This window comes from Schistocerca piceifrons, chromosome 10 (assembly GCF_021461385.2).
Source record: "Schistocerca piceifrons isolate TAMUIC-IGC-003096 chromosome 10, iqSchPice1.1, whole genome shotgun sequence".
Taxonomy (NCBI): Eukaryota; Metazoa; Arthropoda; class Insecta; order Orthoptera; family Acrididae; genus Schistocerca; species Schistocerca piceifrons.
Genome location: NC_060147.1, coordinates 135,569,260 through 135,583,896, shown reverse-complemented (window position 1 = coordinate 135,583,896; position 14,637 = coordinate 135,569,260). Strand labels below are relative to the sequence as shown.

General features: G+C 40.0%; 1 protein-coding gene across 1 annotated transcript in view; it reads right to left on the bottom strand.

Annotated features, from left to right (window-relative positions):
- Positions 1-14,637, bottom strand: part of LOC124719051 (protein unc-45 homolog B) — a 96,587-nt gene that overhangs the window by 46,316 nt on the left and 35,634 nt on the right. The window contains exon 8 of the mRNA XM_047244722.1: positions 8,263-8,365. Within this exon, the coding sequence (XP_047100678.1) occupies positions 8,263-8,365 (103 nt within the window). The remainder of the gene's footprint in view (positions 1-8,262; positions 8,366-14,637) is intronic.

Genomic DNA, 14,637 nt, shown 5'->3' with positions numbered 1-14,637 from the left:
TTAACAGCGGTGATTCTGCGTGGCATCCATTCGACACATTCTAGACAGGTTTCTGGAGGTGTGTGGTACCAGATGTCTACGCGCAAATCACGCAGTTCCCGTAGGTACGGGTCGGCGATTTATGGGAGTAGAGACAGTGCCCGGCGACATCCCCTCGTGGCAGCCCTTAATGTTTGAATACAGTATTAGTAGTCAGCTGCTCGACAGTCACACCGATTAAATATCTGTGCATAAAGCTACAAAGCAATATCGAACGGAACGAGCACGTAAGGACTGTAGCAGAGGAACAAATGGTCGACTTTGGTTTATTGAGAGAGAATGTGCAAAGTGTGGTTTATCTGTACAGGAGACCCAATATAGGACACCGGTGCTCCCTGCTGTCGTGTACTGTTCGAATGTTTGGGATCCGCACCGGGTCGGATTAAAGGAAGATGTCGAAGAAATTAAGAGGTGAGCTTCTAAATTTGTTACCTGTAGCTTCAAACAACATGCACGTTTTATGGAGACTATATGAAAACATTGTGTCTGTTCTTTCAGACACGTCCGGAAGAACAGACACCACGCAGAATTCACAGTTGTAATACATTGTATGTAAATTGTAGATGGAATGGGGAGAAAGGAAAGGGAAGGAACTGATGATGTCAGCTGCATCGAGACTGTGTAGAATGTTTGTCTGACCAGGAGTCAAACCCAGAACCTCCAGCTTACTAGGAAGCTGCGTTAACCACTGTGCCACCCGGACACACTGTTTATCACAAATGCACAGACTATCTCGGCACATTTCCCAGCTGATCCACAGTCCCAACTAGCACCACCTATCCACAGTCCTCACCTGTGTCCTCTATGCTCGCCAGTTCGAGATTCCCACTGTAGGTCGAGTGTGAATGTACATCTGTACTGAAGGTTGCGGATTAATTGCCCATTGGGGAAATCAATTATGTGAACCCGTAGTGTCCATTCTGTTGGACATGTCCAAAAGAGTGGCAAGACAGTCCATACATTTGTGACAAACACTGTGTCTGGGTAGTGGAGTGGTTAATGCGACTGCCTAGGAAGCAGACCCCGGGTTCAGGTCCCAGTTTGGCACACATTTTCACTCGTCACCACTGATTCCGCGTTATATCCCGATGCAGCTGTTACAATTAGTTCCTTCCTGTTCTGTTCCTTTATCACCCCAACACCTTCAATTTATATATTACAGACACGCCTCAGGACCTCGAGTGGGAATTATTCCAGGAGACACGACATTCTTTTTGAGGAGCACTACTGAGAATGTTCAGAGAACCAGCATTGGAGGCTGACTAGAGAGCAATTCTTCTGTTTCCAATGAACATTTTGCGTAAGAGCCACGAAGACAATATTAGAGAGATTACGGTTTGTACAGAGGCATATAGACAGTTGTTTTTACCTACATCTATTTATAAGTGGAACAAAAACGGAAATTACTCGTATCGATATAAGGTACCCTCTACCACATACTGTATGGTAGCTCACAGAATATGTAGATGTAGATACAGATGTGTTCCGTCGGCCTCAGATCGTGCACATCCGGTGGCCGAGACGTCGACATAAGTTCACTATCATGCTCCTCAAATCACTGTAGCATCATTTTGGCCTTGTGACACGGACAGTAATCCTGCTGGAAGATGCCGTCACCATCATCATCAGGGAAGACATCAAGGAAAGCAGGTGGTCCACTATAATGCTGACAGAGTCTGTGGCCGTCACGGTGCTTTCGATTGCTACCGCAAGTCCCATGGAAGCCCAAGTCAGCGTCACCCCGTGGCATAATACTGCCACCACCAGCCCGCATCTGTAGTTCGCTGTATATTTCGAGCAGTCATTCGCCTGCATAACAGCACATCTGTACACAGTCAATGACTCGGCATAATAAGAAACGTGATTCCCTTGACTGTACAAGAGACTTCCACCGTTCCAAAATCCGATTTTGACAATTCCACACCCACTCCAATCGTAACTGGTGATATCATCAGTTCGAGAAGGGAACACGTAGGGGTCGTCCACTGCAAGCCACGAGTTTCACAATGTGCACCGGATGGTGAGGTCCTGAGCACCCGTGTCTACACCAGCACTGTTCTCTGTCATCAGATCGGTCACAGAGTGCCACTTTTCCTATTTTACAGAGCCAGGAAGCTTCTGACCTCCACATTCTGTGATGAGGTGTGGATTTCCTTGTATCATCACTAGAAAAATTCCCCCTTCTTTTATTCTCTGCTTATATATTTTGCTCACCACATCACACACCCGCACTGTCACCGGGCAGCATTCCGTCTCATGGTGGGCAGCAGTCGTAACGTTTTGGCCAAATAATGTAAAATCGTCATAAAACAGTCTCCTTATTTACATCCGAGATCTGGAGAAGGTCGTTTTGCTAGACGATCTGTAGTATCCCTATGTTCTTTTGTACTGCAAGTAGCACAACAGGGAACACAAAATCACACGAACAGGGGTCAGGTAACGGAGGCTATATGCGACCCGTATCACTCGACTGTCAGTAACTACATTATTTTAAGCGAAGTATACAAAAACATTAAAACATTTGGCTCAGTGGCTCACGAGGAAACATCGTCAACCTGACTTCGCATTTCACAGAGAAAAAAGCACACTCGCAAGATACCGGTTCCGGAAATCGACCCCACGTGAAAATCTGGGCCTCAGTTCTGATAGTACACAGCCTTTAAACATTGACGTGCACCAGTCACCTGTCACTCACTCACCCCGCAGCAGCTGGTTAATGCCCGAGTTCAAAGTACTGTACAGCGGAGTGATAACCGTGTAATATGGAACGTCAGTGGTGAGGGAGGAAGAGAGGGAGGGTATTACATTTACCGAATGTGTTCTGCAATCCTGTTTCAGTATGTTATTCCACGTGAAAAAGAGGTGAGCAATATTAGTATGTAATATGTTAATGTCACACATATAAACATTCAATACTGTTTTAACAATATTCTCGAACTGGCACTTTGCAGCAGTTTACTTCTAGCAGAGTGGCTACTCAAACTTGGAAAAAAAAGCTCCCCGAGAATTCCAGGTGTCAGGAGGAAGATGGTGTCAAGGAGCTCCCGTTAAATTAACAGAAATTACTGGTGACCAGAGGGTGGTGGGAGAGGCAGCATACAACAGTAACAACTTTTCTTTTGTCTCAGCTGAGCTATATACCAGCCATAAGCACTAGTTTAACTGCAGTTTTTAGATACAACTAATTTATGTGAAACAATGTTCACTTAGTTAACACGGCTTGAAATATCAGGTATTTTCACATTTGTAGTTTATAAAACTCAATAAAATCCAATTTCAGTGTTAGGTTAAAACACAGAATTCCCTGAGATTTTATGAAACTCCTGGAATTCCCAGAGATTTTCCTCAATTTTCCCGATATTTCCAGATATTCCAGAAGAATTGCCACCCTGTTTAAATCAAACTGAAGAAGCCTAACCAACTTAAGAATTGTTACGAAATGAAGTTAATCACTTTCGATTTACAATCCGATCGTGCCGAGCAGCAGCGCGAATCCTGCAAATGTACTTCACTTTAACAGCGTCAACTTTAAAATTTGAAGAAAATAATGCACACGACAACAATTATAACTGAATAGTGCTGTGTAACTTCTTTAATGATGCACTCGTTCCTAATTTTTATGGAGTGTCAGTTCCTGGGGCTAATAGCTTGAGTGTACTTTTTCCTTCTTAAAATAAGAGGTCTAATTGGTAATGTTTCCTTGTCAGTGGGTAAATACTAGATTACATTTCCAGAGGACCGGGGATCGATCCTCGAGTGGTTCTAGAATTTTTCCCACTCACTCTCCCCATCTTTCACCTCCGGAAATGATACGTGTATGTGAAAAATGACGAATTGCACCGCTGTAGGAGTCTGCATTTAACTGCTAAGTGGCTGCTTAAGTCTGTTCACAGATCGGAGGAATGTGATGGCTTCCCACTTCTGACAGGACAGAATCACATTCAAAGCAACCTTTTGACTGAGGAGCATTATGGGCAAGACACAGCCTCGAGGCACTGGCGTGTGGGGAGAATTGTGGAAGTCACTCAGAATCCACGATCCAGCATTTGCTACAATCCCTGGTAACAACCTTTCTTCCTCACTTCTCTGTTATTTGAGCTAGAAAGAAAATATCATTACAATATTTTACAATTTAAACAGTGTTTTTTTCGTGTGTGTGTGTGTGTGTGTGTGTGTGTGTGTGTGTGTGTGTTTGTGTGTGTGCGCGTGTGCGTGTGTGTCAATGAGCAAGTTCCACTGTGAATAAGTCAGATCTAAAAGTAACTTCAATATGTCAGTGTGAACTTTTAACCACATTCATTTCACAATGTATTAAAAAGCACACTGTTTACTATTGACAATATAATTACACTGGGTTCTGTTAAAGATGGCCTAGGTCTAAATCAGGAACGTATAAAAATCCCACCCAAGTGTGGAAATTGTTATACTGGCCAGACGTGTCGCACTGTTGCAGACGGATGCAACGAACACAGGCGTCACACCAGATTCAGGCAGCCAGAAAAATCTGTCACTGCCAAATGCCGTCTCGGTCCGGGACACGGCGTCGACTAGGAGAGACCGAGATCCTCTCATCTGCCTCCGTATATTGGGACTCTTTCACTAAAGAATAAGTCAAAATACATACGACTAACAACTTATTTAATAGAGGCACGGGATTTCAAGTCGGCAAAGCACGGGGACCGGCACTGTCGGCACTAAAGCGTCATCGGCAGCAGACAGACGAACGAGAGAAGTAAACAGAGATGCAGAATGTGATTTACGACAGTCGAGACGAGCACCGACGGATCACCTGCGTGTGTACGCTGGGTCTGTGGCTTGCAGCTGCACTTTCCTGCGCCACGTAAGTGGAGGCTGTGCGTCATTTCTTTAGCAGTGGCCTCCGGACGGTGACACCTCCTACGACGGTGACGTAGAAGTAGCCCTCGGCACTGCCCTCCTCTAGTGAGCTGGCGCACCGTCGGCAAGCCACGACAGCTGTACGAGGTGTGAAGAGGTCGAGCAGCTGACTCACGGAAATACTGTACAGTTTACACGGCACCATCTGATGTAACAGATGCTCGAGCAGCTACTACGCCGGGATACTCTCGAAAAGCACAACGTAATTATCGTCACCTTCATCTTTGGCACACATGTTTCTCAAATTTTAACCTGTCCTACATTTCACAATGAACTAGTGTGGCTGCTTTCTGAATCTCCCCATCCACGTTGCGGGCCAGCAGCGGCAACCGCACACCTGAGGGCGAGCAGCACAGTGCAGGGAGCCACAACTTTATTCCTCGATCATAATCACAGCATTTTTACATGATAGTCCAATTAAAATTACTTGATACTTGACATTTCACTTGTTGCAGCTGGTTTCCTCAAATCAGACCACTCAGTGTCACGCCCAAACCGTTCGCTGTTGCCAAACTGCCACAACATTTAGTCAGTTCACTTAAAAATGCTTGTCTGGTTTTATTTCTAAAATACATGTTTCACATACGCAGCACTAACCTAACACTACTGGATCCTTTTGCACAAGACGTGATTCAGTATCACATATACAGTTGTTACAATCTCAGAGATCAGCTTACATTAGATAAGCTTCACATGACATTGCGTGAAGCCAGAGTTTTGAAAGCTGCAATTAATCATTGGGACTGGGTGAACATAGTCATAAATGTAACAGCCTTCAATGGTGGAACACAGTAATGGTGTGGAAGGTCGTAGGTTTGAATCTTGTTAAACGCAGCAAATTTTTCTCTTTATGTCTACATCTAATTGAAGACTTTGATTATTTTTTTTATTCGATTAATTGATTTAAATGTAATTTTTTATTTCTAATACTTTTCCACATCATTTTCATCATCAGACTGACTTTTTTATTTACCCTTATTTTTCTTCCTCTCATTCTTTTTCTGTTTGGAATCTGCCTGTGTCGCCTATAATCTGCAACCGAGTGCCAACTGGGACCGCTCATCGTGTGATAACACAGCAGCTCAAGTTGCTAGTGTAGTGATAGTTTGTAGTAACCAATGACAGTGAGAGATTACAGTTTGCTTTTACTGCTGAAACTGAATTTTTTTGTTTTGAGTTTGCTCATAGATGTTAGTCTTAAGTGTCACGAACAAAGCAATCATGATTAGTTCTGGTGCAGACTGTTGATTGCCATTTAATTTTAGGGGTATAAAGCTTGTTGTATGCTACAGTTCAATCATTGGTACAGCATCTCCCATTTTTATCAAACTCTGCAGTAGCCACTTCCGACATTGCTCCATGTCACACATTAACAACAGTAATTTTAATCTAACTATAGTATTATCGGCTTCCATAAAAATTTTCTTTCGGGTTGTCACAAACTGATTGCAGACACTGCTGGGATATCTACTGTGATGTATCCCTTTAAGCTGCTGTCTCTGGAGCCAGGTTGCACAATGAAGCAGAACAAAAAAAAAAAATGTGGGAGACACGAGCTTCCCGCAGAACTAACTCTTTGTGGCATGGAGCCAAACTTTCATACTAACTACTGCTTCTTAGTATACAGGGTGAGTCAGGAGAAAGGTACATTGCTTGAGGGGTGATTCTGAGCAAAAACCTTCCTATGGACACATGCCCAATTCCAAATGGTTTCCGAAATAGAACACATTTATTGTACACGTTTATTTATTTACTGTATTACTAAAAGACTGTCATTCTTTACGATGTACCACAGCACTGCAGATGAAACTGAGACAAACAATTTGAGACAGGACACTTGCAGTCTATTAAGTCAGGAAACTACTTCAAAGTTGCCTACAAAAACGACCTAAGCTACAGCACACACACATCGAATGAGATTTCCAATATTCTTGCACTCTCTTCGTGCAAATTATTAGTTCTAGACAAAATGTGAATAGGATTTTTTTGTAGGAAATTTAAAGTAGTTTCATTTTGTACTGCTACACATTTTTGCTGGATGGTACTGTTTTCAAATCATTCAAGAAAAATGTACAAACATTATATTAATGTGTCATATCTCGCAACCACTCAGAATATGGCATATGTCCATAGGAAGTTTTTGTGTAAAATTACTGACTCTATCACCCCTCGAGGCATATAACTTTCCTCCTGACTCACACTGTACTTATTCCTTAAGGGAAATTGTTATAAATAATACATCCCTTTTTCAAACCAGTCTCTTAGTTCACAGTGTCAATACTAGAAATAAGAATAATCTTCACAAAAATTTAGTCACCTACGTAACTACATAGGCAGCCAGGGCCACTGTAATGAAGATAAAATTTTTCTGAGGGTTTTATTTGGTTACTGTATAAAATAACTTAACTATAAACTTGAAACCCACATTTCAACCATATTACAATGGGTTTCCTCAGGGCAAGCCCATGAATAGTTTCTTTCGTAGCCTCCCCCTTCCGTCATGACTGCCCTACTATATTCTAGGGTCAATAAAATTTCAAAAATGTGATGTTTTGACACCGATTGTCTGCAATAAATAGAGCCACATTTCCTCCATCAAAACTCTGACGAAGGCCATTTTAATATGGCCAAAACACTGGTTTTAAGTTTATAATTAAACTATTTTATTCAATGACGGAGTACAACACCCAGAAGAATTTAATCTTCTTTTAGTCAGCTACTTTGATCCAGAAAGGTGTTCACTATTGAGTAATACCTTTTCAACAGCTTACCAGAAGCTATAAAAAGTTTAACCTTTAACAATGTGGAGTTTAAGAGGAACCTAAAGGATTTATTGGTAGCCAACTCCTTCTACAACACTTAACAGACTAATGTATATATCATTAACAATATCAAATAACATCTGCGCATCTTCATGCACTAATGTCATTAATATACATAAGAGTTCCAAAATGATTTTCTGTTTGATAGTGAGTGGCTACAATAGTTTAAAAATTGTCTTACTTGATGTGGTGCAGTGTGCATTTACATGTTTTGTGACAAGTTTGTTATTACCTCTTAAATGAAAGATGTTTAAAATTTTTTTGAGTTATTCCATGTCCATGAAGACCAATCCAAATAGGATCTGTGGAAGGGATGTTAACACAGCTTTTTTTCCTGTTTGAATATGTATTATGTATTACCGTTTTATGACTGTTCTACATCCTCGAGAATTTCGTCACTATGAATCTGCGGAACAAAAGTATAATTAATCTAATCTAAACATGCTGAAATATTCTTTTTTCCCTCCTATCGTAGCAGATTTAACTGTAATATTTGTGTACTCACCTTTGATTCTGTGTCTGGGGTTAGTAGTTTGTCCTTTATATAGTCATCAACATTATTTAAAAATCGCTCCTTGGCCTGGTCATAGTACATATTCTCATAGATTCTGCAAATATAATGAAAATAGCAATTAACAACAACAACAACAACAATAATAATATTGAATAACACAATGAAAAACAACGAAAAGGAAGATGATGAAGATAAGAATAGCAAAACAACAAAATATCGTGGCAAAGGCATGAAATAACATAAAATACAAACATAGTACAATATTTCCATTCTCAGTATAATTGCACAGTTTGTCAAATTTTATAAATTGAAATTCAACATGTAAACTATTATGGTGTTTTAAATGAGTCATAAGCAAATCTTCATCTAGACTGGGGAACAACTATAAAGTGTGTGGCAGAGAGTACTGTATAGGGACATGTCATAAAGGGTCCAGGGCAGCAATTTTTTTTTTTTTTCCACTGAATGGTGCTTCTGCCTGCCAAAAAGTGGTACACTAGTTCTAATATAATCACCATTGTTGTCTGTGAATATGACAGAGGAAGCTCTTTCCATTGTTATTCAGTAAAAACTTTTCTGATTTTTCAATTGTCTGAGGTAAGGTAAGCCATTTACATTATTCTCGTTGTCTCACTTTATATGTAGGGTAATATTTTTTTTACAATATTGATGTTTAAACAATGTATTTTGGCCTAAGTAGTTCCTTGTTCTTTATTTTATTTTGGTAGTTTCAGCTGTGAACCACTAATGCCAACATGGCATCCAATTGAGAAAATAGGCTCACTTCTCATTGGGAAAAGTGGCAGACGTGTTTACACCAATAAGAAATAGTTATTTCCGCATAGCACACATAGTACTAAGGATCTGATTGACTTGTAAACCCTTTTACAGGCAAAACTACATTTTGAATTAATTAATTTACTTAACTAAAAAAAAAAAAACTCATGGAATATGGTCTGCTGTAGTTACTTGGTACTTTTTCAGACATTAGGGCATCAAGATAGCTAGAAAATATGTACAGAAATCTGAACAACAAACATGTGATACGACTGTAATGGCAGGAGCTGCATTACTCCCCTAGGTAGGGAAAAATTTCCACCATGCACGCCTTCAGAAAAAGAATGTAGTTCCTATATATTGTTTTCTTTTTCTCTTAAAATTACTAGTGTGATGCCTCAAAACAGATTCAAAATGTGTAAGCATGTATTGTGAACTGTGGTTTGTTGAAAACTCAGTTTCTCTTACAGTGGTGTCTGTATGTCATCTTTCGCTACCAAATATTGATGTTTCTCATTTCGGCCACAAATGGAGTGAAGAAAGAATGGCTGTGTGTATGCCTCTGCACAAGCTGTTGTTATGGCAATTTTATCTCCAAGCAGGAAGGAAGAGAGATCAGATTTTACATACCACTGATGAAGAAGTCATTAAGAAATGACACTCAAACTCAGAAAATAAGAACAGCTCAGAAAATAAGAACAGCCATCACAGTACTTCTGTTAATCAGTTTAGGGAATTGAGAGAAAATCTGAATTGAGATTGTCAACAGGGATTTACACCCTGCCAGTCGAATGCCTTATCCACCACATTGCTTCATGTTTATAATGATGGTTCTTAAAGTATCAATAAATATGAAGTGTGATCAAAAAGTAATGGGGCTTTTTTTAACTTTGCAGGCTTTATACATTCAGTTTAAAAAAAAAAAAAAAACATCTTGTTGGTGCACATGTTCCTGACGTATGTCTCCATTTTCAGCTGATTTGAATATTTAGATTAACTTGTATTGAATATTTAAGTTATTTGTGTTTTTGAGTGCTCAGCAAAGTTTTACTTTCGAAAAAGATAGATCAAATAATGTGCACTAAATTTTGCGTGTGAAATGGAATAACGTGCAACACCATATAGAAAATGTTGCCTGTGGCTTTTGGTGAATCTCCTATGGGCAAGACAAGAGTTTACAAGTGATATAAATGTTTCAAAGAGCGTCAAGAAGATGCTGAAGACGACAGCCCCCCTGGACGCCCTAGCACATCAATTATTGACGACAATATGTTGTAAGAGAAGAAAATGGTTCTGCAAAAATATCCAAATCACCATCAGAGAGGTTGCTTGGGATGTCACCTTATCCTTCGTTTCATGCCAAGCAGTTTTTTTTGTTTTGAGCACGAAATGAGGAACAGCAAGGTTTGTTCCAAAATTGTTAATTTTGCCCAAAATGACATTGTGTAGGCATCGCTCACGAATTGCTGAATGAAGCCGACAATGATCCAGAAATTTTAAACAAAAAGTTATAACAGGCAATGAAACACCTACATCTTTGAAACTGAAGCCCAGTTGTTGCAATAGAAAGTGCCTGAAGAGCCAAGACAAAAAAATTCGAAAAGTTTGGTCACATGTGCAGGTTCTCCTCACTGTTTTCTTCGATTACAATGGCGTAGCACATCATGAGTCCCTGCCTTACAGTTGCACTGGCGATAAGGAGTACTACCTGGAAGTTATGCACTGTTTGTGAGAAGCAATCTATTGGGGGGGGGGGGGGGGGGGGCAGAAAGGATCAGAATAGTGATAAACCACTTGTGGAAATTGCATCATGATAATGCTCCCACTCACACCTCAGTGCTTGTTCATGATTTTTTCATGAAAACCACAACTGTTTTATGTTGCCTCAGCCATTATATTCACTGAACATGGTTTTATTCCTGAAGCTAGAGAGAACCATAAAAAGACATTATTTTGCGACCACTGACAAATAAAAATTGCGGAATGAGCTCACAAAGCAAGCGTCAGAAGCGCTTCCAAAACTGGAAAAAGCACTGGCACATGTGTATTATATCTGAGGTGAATTACTTTGAAGGAGACAAAGCTGACGTTGATGAATAAATAAAGGTTCTTTGAGGGAAAAAATAAAGAAAAACAGAAATTCCCATTACTTTTTGATTACACCTCATACAAAGCTGAAGAATTTCAGCAATTCTCACAGGTTCTCAACATTTTCTGACACAGTTTTCTTTTTCAGATATACATTGCCATTCTTTGAGCGTATGCCACATAATATTTTTCAATGTTTCTGTACGCTTGCCAGTCAAACGAGCACGCAACTGTTCACTCTGGTCTCCTTTGGGTAGAGTCAGCCTCCCCCATATATGACACTTTTCCAGATCCCATACACTAGAGAACTATTTTGGTAGGTGTTGCAAAAATGCCTTTTAAACAATGGCTTTTGTACACTAACAGTAATTCTCCTGCATGCTACCAACTGATACTTTGCTTTAGTCACAACTGCGCCATTTCATACCTATTCATCGATTCTTTAAGGGATGTCACTGTTTTGCAGAGGCTTGTAATGAAACATACCATTCCAGAGCAGTGATTTTTTGTTGTTGTTGTTGTTGTTGTGGTCTTCAGTCCTGAGGCTGGTTTGATGCAGCTCTCCATGCTACTCTATCCTGTGCAAACTTCTTCATCTCCCAGTACCTACTGCACCCTACATCCTTCTGAATCTGCTTAGTGTATTCATCTCTTGGTCTCCCTCTACGATTTTTACCCTCCACGCTCCCCTCCAGTACTAAATTGGTGATCCCTTGATGCCTCAGAACATGTCCTACCAACCGATCCCTTCTTCTAGTCAAGTTGTGCCACAAACTCCTCTTCTCCCCAATCCTATTCAATACCTCCTCATTAGTTATGTGATCTAGCCATCTAATCTTCAGCATTCTTCTATAGCACCACATTTCAAAAGCTTCTATTCTCTTCTTGTATTTGTATACCTACATATTCTTATTGACAAATGAGACTTGCAACGAAAGTTCTTTGTACATAAAATAATATATCTACTATAAATATGCAGATATTGTGCTTCAGTTTTATTTTTATTGTGCAAGTGGAGAGTCGTACTGACAAATGATGCTAATCTTCAGTGCGGGCCAGCAATTGTGGTAATGGAGTGAGAGGCAACACCTGATCGGGTGTGAAAGCTAGTACTCCGTGGATCACCATCCCGTGCTGGAGATGCTCAGATTTCCTTAAGTATCCTTATATCGACTCTTATATTGTCTCGGAACTGAGATAAGCTTTTGAGTTAAATACTGATCTCACGTACATCAGTATTAACACGTTCCATTAGTATGCGATGAACACGTATTCAAAGTGAACAAAAATACGTCGCAAGTCAAGTCACAAATAGCGTGTAAATTATTCCTAAAATGTAGAGTAACTGACATAACATATTTCTTCGATTTAAAGGAGGAGCTATAGTGTCAAAGTCTGGGACACTGACGTGTGAAGTACATGGTCAAACTACTTGTTATAAAATTAATCCTATCTTCAATACATCAGTTACACCATAGGCTGTATTTTATACTACATTTTACTTTTTGCTATTGGACAGTTTCTATTATATGGCCATTCTCAAAGAATCTTTCGAAACACAGGGACTTTCACACGATAATTTAAAAATAAAAAATGTTCTAAGGATCTGAGGGTGTGAGGAAACGATGTAGAACACCACATCGCAAAATGATTAAAAGCTACTCAGGTACACATATGATTGGAGAAAATATGTTGTCATATCTTACAGGGATTGTTTTGACTCCATGTTAAGATTTGACAATGTATTATGTCTGATCGTATGTACACTGTCTGATCAGAGGTGTCCTAGCTCGGATGCTAGTGTGACCTATTCTCGAGTACTGCTCGAGTGTTTGGGATCTGTACCAGGTCAGGCTAAAGGAAGACATTCGAGCAATTCGAGTGTTTGGGATCTGTACCAGGTCGGACTAAAGGAAGACATTCGAGCAATTCAGAGGCAGGTTACTAGATCTGTTATAGGTAATTTCGAACACACACAATTGGTACGGAAATGCTTCAGGAAATCGAATGGAAGTCCCTGCAGGGAAAGTGACATTCTTCTTAAAGAAAAGTATTGAGAAAATTTAGAGAACTGATATTTAAGCCGATGCAGAACCATTCTACTGCCGGCAACATCCATTTGCATAAGGGCCACAAAAGACACAAGAAATTCGGGCTCTAACAGAAGCATATAGACAGCCATTTTTTCCTTGCTCTATTTATGAGTGGAACAGGAATGGGAGCGAATAATAGCAGTACAGGGAACCCTCTCAGAATTTGTTGTGGAACATTGTAGAATATTCCTGCTTCAGCCTCTGTACCGTATTTCCTCGAATCTAAGCTGCATTTTTTTCTTGTTTTTGTAATCCAAAAAACCGCCTGCGGCTTAGAATCAAGTGCAGAGTAAGCAGAAGTTCTGAAAAATGTTGGTAGGTGCCGCCACAACTAACTTCTGTGGTCGAATATATGTAGCGCTACACAGGCACGCTTTGCAGGCACAAAGACAAATACTGGCGCCAAAACCTCTGCATCAGTAAAAAAAAAAAAAAAAGTGGAAGACGAGCTTTGTTCTCCGCCCCGAGTTCCGACCACACTACATTTTCATACATTATCCAATGAATGAAATATAAATTTCGCATTGTTCATCTTCGAATGTAGCAGCATTTCTGTGTACTATGAAAATCTGACTGGCAAGACTGTTTGGGATGTTTGTCAATATGTGAAACTCTACGTTCTGAATTTTTTGCTACCTGTGAGAAGAGATGGTTGATAAAAGGAACTTTTATGAATTGTGAATCACATGCAGTATTCTCTTCACCATAAGAATAATACGAACATAAACATTTTGTCATGTATTCTTTCGTGTTTGCAGCTATCTCATTTAAATCCTGTCTGCTAATAAACTACGAAACTAGAGTGAGACAACAGCAAACGCGGAAGAATACACATATCATGTCATGATTATATTCGTATTATTCTTATGCCTAGTAGTGATATCGTCAGAAATGAAGCACAGCAATTGACTAGATTTTTAAATCTAAGATGACTCTAATTTCGGTGCAGAATGTAATGTACTAAAAGAGGCGTCTGCAAAGATTTTCAAATGGAGAAATATTTTCGCTAAACTCTCGTTCAGAACATCATCTATCATACGCAGTCTATTATTTGGTTCTTGTTGATCATTATCAAAGAAAGCAACAGTGTTTGTAACAACAAATAGCAGTCTCTTGCCATTGTTTCGCTAATGAGACGATTCTTCCCCCCCCCCCCCCCCCCCCTCTCTCTCTCTCTCTCTTCACAATACAGTAATGCATTTTCAGTTTAGAGTGACATAAACACCTATAACAAAGAGAACGGCACTTATCAGATCAAAGAAAAATAAGCAATCAATTCAAACCAGACGCAGCACGTGAAAAAGGAATGGTACCCATATAAATACGGACAGAGTGCCTGACGCATAGCAATGGCTACCTGGTAAAGCTTAACTGCTAAGCTTACGAATCGAACCAAACTACTGTAGTT